This window comes from Anolis sagrei, chromosome 7, assembly GCF_037176765.1.
Source record: "Anolis sagrei isolate rAnoSag1 chromosome 7, rAnoSag1.mat, whole genome shotgun sequence".
Lineage (NCBI taxonomy): Eukaryota > Metazoa > Chordata > Lepidosauria > Squamata > Dactyloidae > Anolis > Anolis sagrei.
Genome location: NC_090027.1, coordinates 21,972,951 through 21,987,636, shown reverse-complemented (window position 1 = coordinate 21,987,636; position 14,686 = coordinate 21,972,951). Strand labels below are relative to the sequence as shown.

At 43.6% G+C, this 14,686-nt stretch overlaps 1 protein-coding gene across 1 annotated transcript in view; it reads right to left on the bottom strand.

The window, feature by feature from the left end:
• STARD7 (StAR related lipid transfer domain containing 7) overlaps positions 1-14,686 on the bottom strand; it is a 35,118-nt gene that overhangs the window by 14,416 nt on the left and 6,016 nt on the right. Inside the window, exons 2-3 of the mRNA XM_060786951.2 lie at positions 10,897-11,349; positions 3,131-3,333 (exon numbers count right to left, since the gene is read on the bottom strand). Of these exons, the coding sequence (XP_060642934.2) occupies positions 3,131-3,333; positions 10,897-11,318 (625 nt within the window). The 5' untranslated portion in view covers positions 11,319-11,349. The remainder of the gene's footprint in view (positions 1-3,130; positions 3,334-10,896; positions 11,350-14,686) is intronic.

Here is a 14,686-nt window from a genome sequence, read left to right as displayed (position 1 = left end):
CCAGGGCCTTTTCTGTGGCCCTTGGGGTCATTTTGGTTTGGCCCTCAAATGTCACTGGGGAATTTTGATCACTTTCAGCCAACTTAGGTACAGGAGAGGCCCTTTTTTGAAACATGAGGTGAACAAGAAAATGTTGGCATTCAACCCCACACTGCCCAAGTCTCAAGTCCTCAATGAGGAACAGTTTAGCTTAGTATAGACTAAGAGTTTTCCTTCCCCCATGTCTCCTGAATGACAGTTGGGAAGGTATCTAATTTTTTCTCTCCTTCCTGTTTCTGCTCTCATTCTGACTGGTTGTTTAGAATGGATATTTTTTCTACTGTAAGCTTTTTGAATCTGCCTTCTGCCTTCTTACACTTTTAGTATGGAGAGTATGTGCTGTGTGCTTTGAGATCTCTCTCTGCTTGTATGTCAGGAGAGATGTAGTGATTGAATTTTTCTGTCCTGCTCTGTAGTTCGCTAGACGAAATCACCTCGCAGGGAGACTGGAAGGCTTTTGTTTCTCAAAGCATACAGTACGGTTACAAACAAAGTTCCATCTAATTAAGTACGGAGTCTTTTTATAATGACGTCTAGAGTCCAGAATTTTTCACCCTTCATCATATCCCTCACCCTTGGCCCTCCCCATTTATTATTATTATTATTATTATTATTATTATTATTATATAATTATTATTTATTTATACCCCACCATCTCCCCAAGGGGACTCAGGGCGGATTTCATGAGGCCAAGCCCAACAACACATCAGTAAAAACAAAACAGCAAGCAAGTAAAACATTACAATTAATATAACTTTAAAACCTTATTTACTATATTTGTATACCACCCCTCTCAGCCTTCCGGCAACTTGAGGCGGTTTACAAGGCAAAATTCAATGCCACAAAAACACAAATACAATATAAAAAATGTTAACATCAATAAAATCATAAACAGCGACAATAAAACACGATTCAATAATTACTCATTAAAACATTGTCCAGGAAGAACCTCCAAAAGATACCGGGAAGTCAACACCAGATCCAAACATGCATACCCCACCTCCCCCACTTTTCCCCACAATCCCCTGTTCGTTTTCTACACCTGGCACACTATATATATTCTTCTCAGTAGCCATAATTCAGACCACTCTCTATCTTTCTTATGCCTTTACCCTCCCCACTCCTTTATACCCCTCCTTCTGTCCTACCCACCCAGCTATAGTATGTTTTTATGAAAAATGAATAAAGATTATTTTAAACACAAAACATTGTCCAGTCCCATCGTGTAGTTGTTCAGTTTCTTAGGTCCGTTACTCAGTATTTGCAAATGCTTGCTCGAATAGCCATGTGCAGGTGCTTACCTACAAAGCCCTAAACGGTTTGGGAGCTGCCTACCTGCGTGACCGCATCTCTGTTTATGAACCCATGTGCTCCCTTCGTTCATCCGGAGAGGCCCTGCTCGCAATCCCACCTGCGTCGCAGGCGCGTTTGGTGGGGACGAGGGACAGGACCTTCTCTGTGGTTGCCCCCCGACTTTGGAACACCCTCCCCAAAGACATTAGACTAGCACCCACATTGGCAGTCTTTAGGAAGAACTTGAAGACCTGGCTATTCCGATGTGCCTTTCCAGAATAGGATAACCCCTAGCACTATGTCCCAGAAGCACTTTACTAGAGTTTAACACTCTCTGCACATTGCACTTGCCCAGAAGCCCAACATATCACCTCTCACACCCAGCACTTTTTAATCTGTACCCATCATTGGCCCGGCCCTGGTTTTATTGCATAATAGTGTAATGTTTTGTTATTGCTTATGTTTTTAATTTGTTTTGTATTGTATTATTATTGTCTGTTGTTGTGTTGAGGCCTTGGCCTTTGTAAGCCGCATCGAGTCCTTCGGGAGATGCTAGCAGGGTACAAATAAAGTTTAATAATAATTAATAATAATAATGTCTTGAGTTTTTTTCCGAAATGCTAGAAGCGAAGAAGCCGATCTCATCTTCCTAGGAAGGGCATTCCATAGCCAAGGGGCCACCACTGAGAAGGCCCTGTCTCTCGTCCCCGCCAGCCGTGCTTGTGACAATGGTGGGACAGAGAGCAGGGCCTCTCCAGACAATCTTAAAGTCCTCGATGGTTCATAAGGGGAGATGCGTTCAGACAGATAAGTTGGGCCAGAACAGTTTCATGGAGACCCTCTGTCCTGGTCAGCTCTCCATTGCTTCGGGTGTGCTACAGGCCAAGGAATGACCTACTTTCATGGTTCCCCACATACCAGGGAAGGAGGTCATGACTTCTGTCTTCTTACATTTCAATATGGAGAGTATGTATTGTGTGCTTTGAGATCTCTCTCTGCGTGTGTGTCAGGAGAAATGGAGTGTTGAGCTTTTCCCTCTCTTGAAACCTCAGAAGAGATGGGTGTTAGAGTAGCTCAGACCCAGTTCTTGATTATTAAGAAATGCAGTTATTTCTTATTATTGTAAACAAACCTTTTGTGATTTTTAAAAGGCAAGACTCTGCATGTTTGCCCCCTAAGCTCTGAATTCTTTGCAGCCATTTCACACGGCACTTCATGCTTTGCTTGCTAATGAGCTCATGCTCTACTTTTGTATCCTGTTTTGATTTTTGGATGGTCTGCTTTATTTTAGGGTAGTTTTGTTATGTTGTTGGAAACTGCCCTGAGTCCCCTTTGGGAGAGAGACGGGTTACAAATAAATTATTATTCGTATACATACTTTGTATGTATTATTATTGGGTTGTTGTAGGTTTTTCGGGCTGTATGGCCATGTTCTAGAAGCATTCTCTCCTGACGTTTTGCCTGCATCTATGGCAGGCATCCTCAGAGGTTGTGATTTGGTCATGAAAGCCTTCGATAATACAATTATTATTATTATTATTATTATTATTATTGTAATATAGTATCACAGGCCATATTTATTATTATATTATATTATATTCTCTGATATATTTTAGAGTAGCTTTCCCTAACAGAAATGACTTCTGCTGACTCCCCTCTTCTTAAAAGGGGTCTCTTGGGTCTATGAATATAGCAAATATGTCCCCTGTTTGGGAATGTAGGCCACCTCCACCTCCTTGCTTTGAAAATACTAATCAAAGAGACTTAGTAATCTTAAAAGGGGGAATGGAGAGAGTACCTCTGTACTGGTAGAGATGGCTGCCCTCAACTGGACGTCTCCACAGCTTGAAGTGCTTCTTGTCCATCACCATTTCCCAGTTCTGCTCCTCCAGATCAGAAGCCATATCCTTGCTGGGGGTCGGCTCCTGCGGCTGGTTCTCCCCTTGGTTGTCTTGGAGGAGGTGGTTGATTTCTTCCATGCGCTTCATCTCTTCAGCAGACCTTGAGGGAAAAAAAAGATCGGTTTAGGTTGGCTCACCATGAGGTGAACTTATCTGGACAGGTTTTATGGGAGACTTCTTTGCTCTCAAAGGGTCCAGCGCAGTGAAACTCAGACAGAAGCAGAAGCTTTTGCAATGGGAACTAATGGCCTAGAGAGGTGTCAAGAGGCTGGATGTCTCTAGAATGGAGATGCTGTAGCTGGAGAGCCTTAATGACTCCGTGGTCCCTGGGCCCACTCCAATGGATGAGGAGGAACAAGCTGAGGATCAATCCCGACAAGACAGAGGTCCTTGTGGTCGATCGTAAGCCGGATCGGGGTATAGGGTGGCAACCTGTACTGGACGGGGTTGCACTCCCCCTGAAGTCACAGGTCCGCAGTCTGGGTGTCCTCCTGGACTCATCACATATGCTTGAAACTCAGGCATCGGCGGTGGCCAGGAGGGCTTTCACACAATTAAGACTCGTGCATCAGCTGCGACCGTACCTCATGAAGTCGGATCTGGCCAGGGTGGTCCATGCTTTAGTCACCTCCAGATTGGATTACTGTGATGCACTCTACGTGGGGCTGCCCTTGAAAACAGCCCGGAAATTTCGATTGGTACAACGGGCGGCAGCCAGGTTACTAACTGGTGCTTCTTACAGAGAGCGGTCAACCCTCCTGTTTAAGGAGCTCCACTGGCTGCCGTTCATTTTCTGGTCCCAATTCAAGGTGCAGGTTCTTACCTACGAAGTCCTGAACGGTTTGGGACCTGCCTATCTGCGTAACCGCATTTATGTGTACAAACCCACATGATCTCTTTGATCATCTGGAGAGGCCCTGCTCTCGCTTCCACCTCTATCGCAGGCGTGATTGGTGGGGATGAGGGAGAGGGCCTTCTCGGTGGTGGCCCCCCGACTCTGGAACTCACTTCCCAAAGACATCAGACATGCCCGAACTCTGGCAGTCTTTAGGAGCAGCCTGAAAACGTGGTTGTTCCAGTGTGCCTTTCCAGAATAAGGAAAACTCTTACCAATATGCCCTCAAAATGCACTTTACCACTGATTTAGGAATGACTGTGTTCCCTCATCTCTCTTTGAAAACCCTACACCAGTTATATCCTGCCTTGTTCATGCCCAGCATTATTTTTTAAATTTTAACTATTACCTTTGGCCCGGCCATAGGTTTTTAAATGTTTGTGTGTTACTGTTTAATGTTTATTTTGTTTATGTGATTTATATTAATTGTATTGTATTGTTGTTTTTTGTTGTTGTTTATTGATGTACTGCGGGCTTGGCCTCATGTAAGCCGCACCGAGTCCCTTGGGGAGATGGTAGCGGGGTATAAATAAAGTATTATTATTATTCCATGAGTCTGACCATGCCAGGTAGAAAATAAGAAGAGAAAAAGCTGCCTTTGTACCCGAGATCCACTACAATTTGTTTCTGTATACAGTGATGTATTTCCTTTCCAGCAATACCTGGCCACTCTAAACAAATTCAAGTCCCCAGCACCAGATCAACTACATCCGAGTATTGAAGGAACTAGTGGAAGTTATTTTGAAACCACTGGCAAACACCTTTGAGAGTTCTTGGAGAATTGGAGAAGTCCCAGTAGATTGGAGGAGGGCAAATATGGTCCCTATCTATCTTCAAGAAGGGAAAAAAGGACGACCCAAACAACGGCCAATGTCTAGTCATCCTCACGTCGATACCAGGCAAGATTCTGGAAAAGATTGTTAAAGAAGTGGTCTGCAAACAGTTAAGACAGGAATGCAATCATCACTAATAGTCAACACAGATTCATCAAAACAAGTCCTGCCAGACTCATCTGTTCTCTTTTTTCAATAGTTACAAGTTGGGTAGATGCGGGGAATGCTGTGAGTGGATGGAAGGATGGGATGCCTTCCTTCTACAAGGTCCCCCATGACCTTCTGGCAAGGAAATTAGTCCAAGGTAGTCCAAGGAAATTAGTCCAAGGTAGGCAAAAGTATGGTGAGATAGATCTGTAATTGGTTAAGCGAACAAACCCAGAGGGTGTTTCTCCCCAGTGCTTCCTCTTCATCCTGGAAAGGAGTGACAAGTGGAGTGCCATCAGCAGGGTTCCATCCTGGGCCTGGTTCTGCTCTGGATGTTGATTTATTTGTCGTGTCAGAGCAACCAGTCCATTATATTACATTTCTAACAGAACAAAGCAAACAAACAGACAAAATACAAAACTTGTGAGTTTGGTAGTTGGTTAAATGTCCTTTGACTAGTATCTGGCCACTTGGAGTGCTTCTGGTGTTGCTGCAAGAAGGTCCTCCATTGTGCATGTGGCAGGGCTCAGGTTGCATTGCAGCAGGTGGTCAGTGGTTTGCTCTTCTCCACACTCGCATGTCGAGGATTCCACTTTGTGGTCCCATTTCTGGATGTTGATGAATTACTTAGATGAAGGGTCAGAAGGCACGATCATCAAGTTTATAGACAGGACGAAATGGGGAGGGATAGCCAATACCCCAGAAGCCAGGAGCAGAATTCAAAACGATCTTCACAGATTAGAGAGATGATGGGACAAAACTAACACTCTAAGTTCAACAGAAGTTCAAATGCAAGACTCCCCTTAGGCAGAAAAAATGAAATGCAAAGAGGAATTATGGGGAACGATGCCTGGTTCGACACCAGGATTTGTGGAAAAGATCTTGGAGTCCTCGTGGGGAGGAAGGGGAACAGGAGCCAGGAATATAAAGCGGCAGCTCAAAAAGCCAATGGGATTTTGGTCTGCATAAATTGAAGCCTAGTGCTTAGATCCAAGGAAGTCATGCTCCCCCTCTAATCTATTCTGCCTTGGTCAGACCACACCTGGAATCACACTGTGTCTCATTCTGGGCACCACAATTGAAGGGAGATGTTGACTCTAAGCCAGCATGTGTCCAGACGAAGAGGGAGACTCAAAGGATCAAGGATCTGGAGAACATGCCCAATGAGGAGTGGCTTAAAGAGCTGGGCATTTTTAGCCTGCAGAAGAGAAGGCTGAGAGGAAACATAATGAGGGCCAGAGATCAAGATGGAAGGGAAAGTCATAGGGAGGAGGCTTCCTTTCTGCTGCCCTGGAGATTAGGACACATTGGAACAATGGCTTCAAATACCAGAAAGAAAGGAGATTTCATCTGAACGTGAGGAAGAACTTTCTAACCGGGAGAGAGAGCTGTTCAGCAGTGGAACTCTCTGCCCCGGCGTGTGGTGGAGGCTCCTTCTTTGGAGGCTTTTAAGCAGAGGCTGGATGGCCATCTGTTGGGGGTGCTTTGAATGCGATTTTCCTGCATCTTGGCAGAAAGGAGTTGGTCTGAATGGTCCACAAGGTCTTTTCTAATTCTAGGATTCTGATTCATACAAATGAGGTAATTAAAGCAGGAAACCTAAGCCTTTGAAGCTGTGCAGTCATCTGCCAACAGCTCTATATATACACAGACTCACCACTCACCTCCACCTCACAATCACTTCCAGTGTCCACTCAAAAGGTGGGGGGGGGGGGTGTTTGCAGGCTGCACAAAGAAAACCCCTCTCCCTGAAGCAAATGAGGCTTATGAGATGCATAATTTCCTCCCTGTGTCATATAGCACACAAATCTTCAAATGCTCTGCAGGGAGAATAATGTTGATACTCTCTGCTCTGCTAGCCTGGTCTCTCAGGAAGAGTATGGATTTCCAAACCATAACCATGGCTTACTCCTACATGGGGGTAAATCTTTTTCATCCTAATCTTAGACTGATTAGCATACTCCTGCCCCAAATGCATTAATATCTAGCATTAAAGATACCATCCTATCAATATAAAGCATTACAGTAGCAATGGGCAAGACGAGAAGAGGTCTGGGCGAAGGGAGGGGGGGAGTGGAATCTTCCACTTGCTTATTCATAACTGAATCAGAGAGATGGAAAACAGGAGGGGAAGGGGGGTTAAATGGAATTGGACACAGTAGGCTGGCACTCTGAATAACAGTGTGCCATTTGCAACACTAAGATTTTCACACTGGGCATGCATACTCAGCAGCAGAGTAGCCAAGCACAAGGATAGATGTCTTTACTGTGTCGGGTTGTGATCCCCAAGTTGTGCCAGTCAGCTTTCATATTATTTCTAGCACCCACTTTTTGCTTGATAGTCAAGCAGTGCTTCTTGTAAGTCAAAGCACAGTCCAGTGACTCCCAAATATTTCGGTGTGCTGCAATGCTCCAGTGTCAGGACATCCTCAGAGCATGGGATGCTTGCCTGATATTAAGATTAAAAGCACAAGTCTGCCTTTTAGATGGATGAGGAATCAGCTGGTTTTCCGCTATAGGCAGTAAGAGCACCTAAAGTTCCTGAGAGCTTCTGTTCAACCATTTCAAAGCTCCATGCTTGGGCAGTGATGGCACAATCATCAGCGTAGATGAAACTATCTGTCCCTTCTGGCAGTGACTGCTCATTTGTGTAAATATTAAACATTGAATTAGCAAGCATGATAAAACAGTGGATGTGGCTCTAAATGAGACACGCCGTATAATCACATTATGTCTACGCCCCACACCACTGGAGAAATTACACTGTTTAGCAGGTATCGCGCCACCGGACATCCGTTGGGAAGTAGCAGCCAGCAATGAAAGGACCAAAGCAGTGACATCTCCGGCCCATCCTCTGTCCGGATATCAGTCACCATGCCAACATCTTAAATCAAGAAACAGTTTTTTAAGATCTGCAGAGATACTTGCAGAACACCTCAGCAAGCAAAAGTCCAAAAGTGGCAGGCTAAAACCCAGCACCCCAAGCAGCAGCTGAGACCAGATGAGAAACTCCCCCTGGACACACAGAAGGCGCTGAACAGACTGCGCTCTGAAACCACAAGATGCAGAAATGGGGCTACAAAGTGGAGTCCTCGACATGTGAGTGCAGAGAAGAGTAAACAACAGACCACTTACTACAATGCAACTTGAGCCCTGTCACATGCACAATGGAGGACCTTCTCACAGCAACCAGAGGCACTCCACAGCCCAGGGAGATTAGCCCTGACACCAATAGCATTTCTAGCCAGCTTCTGGGCAAAAGACATTTAGCATAATGCCAACTTTGTGTTTCTAAATGCATTTTAACTGTACTGTCAACTCGCTTCTGACACGATAAATAAATGACGCTGAATTGCAGGTCCCAATTGCAATTCTATTCCTAAACATTTACAGTCTTTCCAAGTATGAAACGGTGCAAACCTGCAAGCTTAAGTCATTGGTGTTAATCCTTCTTGTTAAAGAGGGGAAATAAAGCTGAGAAATCATGGAGTGTATTAAGGCCAACAGAATAAATTCAAAGCAGAGGTGAACACTATATGCTCCTTGCAGCCCAGTATCCAGAGGCCTATCCACTGCCCATCCCTGCTTTAAGGGCAGCCCTATATTGGCATGTTACAGGAATGCAAATGTGATTTAACAAGGTACCATCTTCCACTACCCTATTCCAAATAGTTGCACAGGCGTTTCAGGCATCCTGAAAAATCCTTGGATGTGTCACATCAACAGTTTTAAAAGATGAAGATGGAGTACTGGCAGGCCTTGTCGTATTGAATCACACATAATCACCTGACAAGTGTTTTACTTTAGGGCCGGAGGTTTAGCACAGCTGGTAAATCATCAGCAACTATCAACCGAAAGGTTGCAAGTTCAAAGCCCCGGGTCGGCATAAGCAGCCGACTGTCAGCCCTGCTCACTGTTTACCTAAGCAGATCGAAAATCTTTAGCTGTAATTAGAGAAATTAGGTACCACTAAAGTGGGGGAGGTGTTTAACAATGCCATAAAGAAAAAGAAGATCAGGAAATGCTGGAATGAGGAAGTTCTGACAGCTCTTCATCATAGAGGATGGAGTGACAGCACCCTTCTGGATTCGAGCCTAACCATCCATGGCATCGAAACACCTCCTTCTGTTCTGTGTACTATCTATACAAACGGCATTGAATGGTTGCGGTGTATGTGTACTTGTGATCCGCCCTGAGTCCCCTTCGGAGTGAGAAGGGCGGGTGAGAAGGGAGGAATATAAATAAAGTGTTGTTGTTGTTATTATTATTACATTAATTTTTATGCGGATACAACAGTAGCAACTACTACACAAAAGCTCTCAAAAATATTAAAACATTAATTAGGTTTTTAATTACAAAAATGTGAGTCCCGCAAAGAAACTGTGAGTAGGCCGAAGCCTGTTAGTGGGCCAAAGCTAGTGTTGTCCTGAGGAGTGTGAGGTAAATCTCTGTTTGAGAGAAGCCTCGTGAAGGCTGCTGCGAGTAACGCTACTATGTATTTGTTTATTTGTGTTATGGAAACCTAGTTCTTGTAGATCAGGGGTCCTCAAACTAAGGCCCGAGGGCCGTTATGGCCCTCTAAGGTCATTTACCCGGCCCTTTCTCAGGGTCAACCTAAGTCTGAAACAACTTGAAAGCACACAACAACCCTATCTCATCAGCCAAAAGCAGGCTCACACTTCCCATTGAATTACTTATAAGTTTATATTTGTTAAAATTGTTCTTCACTTTAATTATATTGTTTTTAAGTGTTTTTTGCACTACAAATAAGATATGTGCAGTGTACACAGGAACTCATTCATACTTTTTCAAATTATAATCCGGCCCTCCAACAGTTTGGAGGACTGTGACCTGGCCCTCTGTTTAAAAAGTTTGAGGACCCCTGTTGCAGACAGTGCAACCGTATTATTTTGCTATAGAGAAAAGCCTCCTGTGGAAGAGATAGCATTGTGTGTTTTTGTTCTTTTATCACTTGTGGCTACTGGTGCCAGGTCACGCTGCTGCTAATAAGTTACTCTGTTGTGCAAATATGAAGAGGGTCCTTCGTTAATAAGCCCACTCACTCAACAAAAGCCACAATCAGTAGTACTAACTAAAAATACTTCTGTTTACATTTCACATACAGTGCGCGTGAGAAATTGGGATTTGTAAGGAAAATTAAAAATAAACGGACTATTTGTTTGTTGTTCGTTTGTTCAGTCATTTCCGACTCTTCGTGACTTCATGGACCAGCCCACACCAGAGCTCCCTGTTGGTCGTCACCACCCCCAGCTCCTTCAAGGTCAATCCAGTCACTTCAAGGATACTATCCATCCATCTTGCCCTTGGTCAGCCCCTCTCTCTATTTCCTTCCATTTTCCCCAGAATCATTGTCTTCTCTAAGCTTTCATTTCTTCTCATGATGTGGCCAAAGTACTTAACGGACACTTAATTGCTTCTAAATCCTCTTTCCAACCCATCCAGAGTCAAGTAAGTCAACATTTATGGGATCAGTTACTAAGGTTTAAAATAGATAGCCCAGGGAGATTAGCTCTGACACCAATAGTGTTTCTAGCACTCCTGAAAGCAAAGTGAGTTGAAAACATATGACAATGCTTTTATTCCTTGATTGGAGGCCAACAATGAATTAGTATGAGTTCTAAATACTAATTTTAAATATTCCTAGACACCTCTGCCCAAGTTCAGGATGATTTATAGATTTTTTTTTTCAAATATACATCCAACACAACAGCAAGAGAACTCAAAACAGTCCAATCTCTACATCTAACTCCTGTTTCCAGAGACCTACCTTTTCAATTCCTCTTCCTTGATCCTTTCTTCTTCCCACAGGAACACACCAGTGAGGGCTGCCATCAGTTTGCAGGCATTGGCGTGTCGCCCCTGGAACTTGCGCCACAGAGAGCTGAAGAGGCTCCGGCGCGTCCTCTCCGAGTAGATGTTACTGTACAGCTGTCCAATCTGCTGGGCGCGCCGGACCCGCTGACCAGTCACATAACTGCACTGGTTGGCCAGGAGGGAGAGGAGGCTCTTCTGCCTCGGACATTGCTCAGTGGCTTTTTGCAGCCAGGTGAGCAGCCACAGGTACCGGCCCTTCAAGGCTTTCTCACTCGGCCACAAGCTCCGCTTCACTTCGTAGCTGATGAGGCGGGATGAGTTAACGTAGTAGGAATAAATGCCGGAGGGAGGCCTCCACTGGAGTGGGTGGAACATTCCTGCCAAGCTTCACCAACAAGATGGAGTCCTAGCCAAGGAAGGGAGCAGAGCAGAACATTAGAACAGCAATTGTTATGTTGTTTATTTTATTGCAATTTGTATTGTTATATTGTAATTCTTGTTCGGGCTTGGCCCCATGTAAGCCGCTCCGAGTCCCTATTGGGGAGATGGTGGCAGGATATAAATAAAGATTATTATTATTATTATTATTATTATTATTATTATTATTATTGAGGTTTGCAGCCTTTCACACAAAACACATGCCCATGCCTGTGTTAGATTCATGCATAGGTCAAGGGTGCTTTTGAGACCAAAATTATGGATTTTGATATCAACTTTGTTATGTTTGTTAGAAATATCAAAAATTAACTAGGTATTTTTAATTACAAAAATGTGAGTCAAGCACTGAATGGGTTAAATAGATACAATGACTAAGCAAAAGCTTCTATATAGCTTCTTATAGTTCTATATAAGCAGTTGTGCCTCAAGTTTAGTAGCCTTCAGTCCATGTGAGGTCTCTATGGATGAAGGGCCAAAGTGTGTTAGTAGGCCTCAGTACGAGAAGGCCTCAGTGGTAGTTCATCTCATTTTGAGAGGCATCAGTCTGTTAGAGGTCTCTGTGTGAGAGGGCCTCACTAGGAGAAAGGCCTCAGTGTGAAGTAGGCCTCAGCGTTAGTAGGTCTGGTGTGACAAGCTTCGGTAAGAGAAGTCCTAGGTTGAAGTCTTGGGAAGTCTGACTTGGCCACGGTAGTCCACGCTTTGGTTACATCCCGCTTAGATTACTGCAACACTCTCTACGTGGGGTTGCCTCTGAAGACTGCCCGGAAGCTGCAGCAAGTCCAGCGCTCGGCAGCCAGACTACTAACGGGTGCTGAGTACAGGGAGCACACCACTCCGCTGTTACGCCAGCTCCACTGGCTGCCAATTAGCTTCCGAGCACAATTCAAAGTGCTGGTGTTAACCTATAAAGCCCTAAACGACTCCGGCCCTGTTTACCTCTCCAAACGTATTCTCCCCTATGAACCATCAAGATTATTAAGATCGTCTGGAGAGGCCCTGCTCTCGATCCCACCGGCCTCACAAGCGTGTCTGGTGGGGACGAGGGACAGGGCCTTCTCGGTGGTGGCCCCACGACTCTGGAACTCTCTCCCACCGGAGGTCAAAACCGCCCCTTCTATCCTGATATTTAGGAAACGTGGTTATGGAGACAGGCTTCGATGAATGAGGCAACACCCTAAGATTTGGATAGAAGATGATGTATAATTGATTTAGTATGACGACTGACCACTGTAGTTTTAAATATATTTGTTGTTTTAATATGTTATTGTAATATGAACTATGATGTTTTACCAATTGTATGTTTTTATGGTTGGAAACCGGTCTGAGTCTCTCAAAGAGGTGAGAAGGTCGGTATATAAACCTTTGAAATAAATAAATAAATAAGGCCATTGTGAATGAAGCTCCAGTCTGAAGGCTGCTGTGTGTAAAAACGTAATGTGCAAAGCTACTGAGTTTGGTGTGAGAAGAGGCTCTGTAAGAGCGAATCTGTTTAACTGCATAAGAAGCCCAGCGTGGAAGCAAAGAAGGAAGTATAAAGAACTTTGCTCGTGCTATGGAAACCTAGTTCTTGTAAATAGTACAACCATATTATTTTGCTACAAAGAAAATCCTCCTAAGGAGGAAATAACATTGGTCTGTGTGCTTTTGTTCTTTTTATCACTTTGGGCTAATGGTGTTGGGTCAAACTGCTGTTAATAAGTTACTCTGCTGTATTTTTATGAGGAGGGTCTTTTGTTAATAAGCCCACTCGCCCAACAATGTTAAAGGTTATTAGCAGAGAGGGGAAAGCACTAATGACATCTCAGAGGGCAACCATTCTTCTGCCATCTTTCCTCACCCAGACATTCAAAAAAGGCCAAAAGCAGAAAGAGTAGATATTTCCTTAATGTTCTCCTGGGATGGAATAAGTACCATATACACTCGAGTATAAGCTGACCCGAATATAAGCCGAAGCACCTGATTTTACCCCCCAAAAAACTGGAAAAACGTATTGACTCGAGTATAAGCTGAGAGCATGAAATGCAGGAGCTACTGGTCAATTTCAAAATAAAAAGAGATACCAATAACATTACAATATTTGAGGCATCAGGAGGTTAAATGTTTTTGAATATTTATTTAAGATAAGACTGTCCAACTCTGATCAAACCATTATTCTAACCTTCTTCAAGGTAAAGGTGTCCTTCAAGTTAAAGGTATCCTTCCAATAATAATAAAGAGAGTAAAATAATGGAAATGTAATAATAACAGTAATAATAGAGTAAAATAATACATGCAATAATAATAACAAAGAAAATAATTGAAATGTAATAACAGTAATAATAGAGTAAAATAATAAATGTAAAAATAATAATAATGAATAGAGAGGAGGAGGAGGAGGAGGAGGAGGAGGAGGAGGAGGAGGTGGAGGAGGAGGAGGAGGAGGAAGCTGCTGAAACTTTATTTCTAAACCACCCTCACTCCCGAAAGGCACTTGGGGCAGTTTACATACAAAGACAGGCAAATACAATCAACATAAGAAATAATACAAAATAATGCACAGTAACAATAAATGTAATAATAATGAGGTCTTTGGGGAAAATTCACCTTGATTTGGGGGAGTTGTAGTTTACCTACACCCAGAACGCAATGTGAACCCAAACAATGATGGATCTGGACCAAATCTGGCATGCATATCCACTATGCCCAAATTTGAATACTGGTGGGTTTTGAGGGGAATTGGCCAGGATATTTTGGAGTTGTAGGTACTGGGATTTATAGTTCACCTGAAATCAACGAACACTCTGAACTCCACCAAAGGCGGAACTGGACCACACTTCGCACACAGAGTTCCCATAACCAGAAAAAATACTAGAGGTCTTTGGGTAAAATTCACCTTGATTTGGGGGAGATGTAGTTAACTTACATCCAGAGAGCACTGTGAACCTAAACACATACCTGATATGCCAAAATTTGATTCCTGGAGGGGTTTGGGGGAACTGACTTTCCTTTCTGAGAGTTGTAGTTCACCCACAACCAGAGAAACGGTGACCTCCACCGAACTTGGCACACAAAACCTCCATGACTACTGGAAGGGTTTGAGGGGACTGCTTCACCATCATTGTGGAAGTTGTAGCTTACCCTACAGCCAGAGAGCACACTGAACCCCACAGATTATGCCTCTAGAGCAAAATTGCCCAACATGACAAACTTTAAATACTGATGGTTTCTGGAGGTTAATCTGGCATATTATGTTATTATAAGGTTGTTAATCCAAAACCTTATAATAATATAATAATAACTTTATTTTTATATGCCGCCTTCATCTC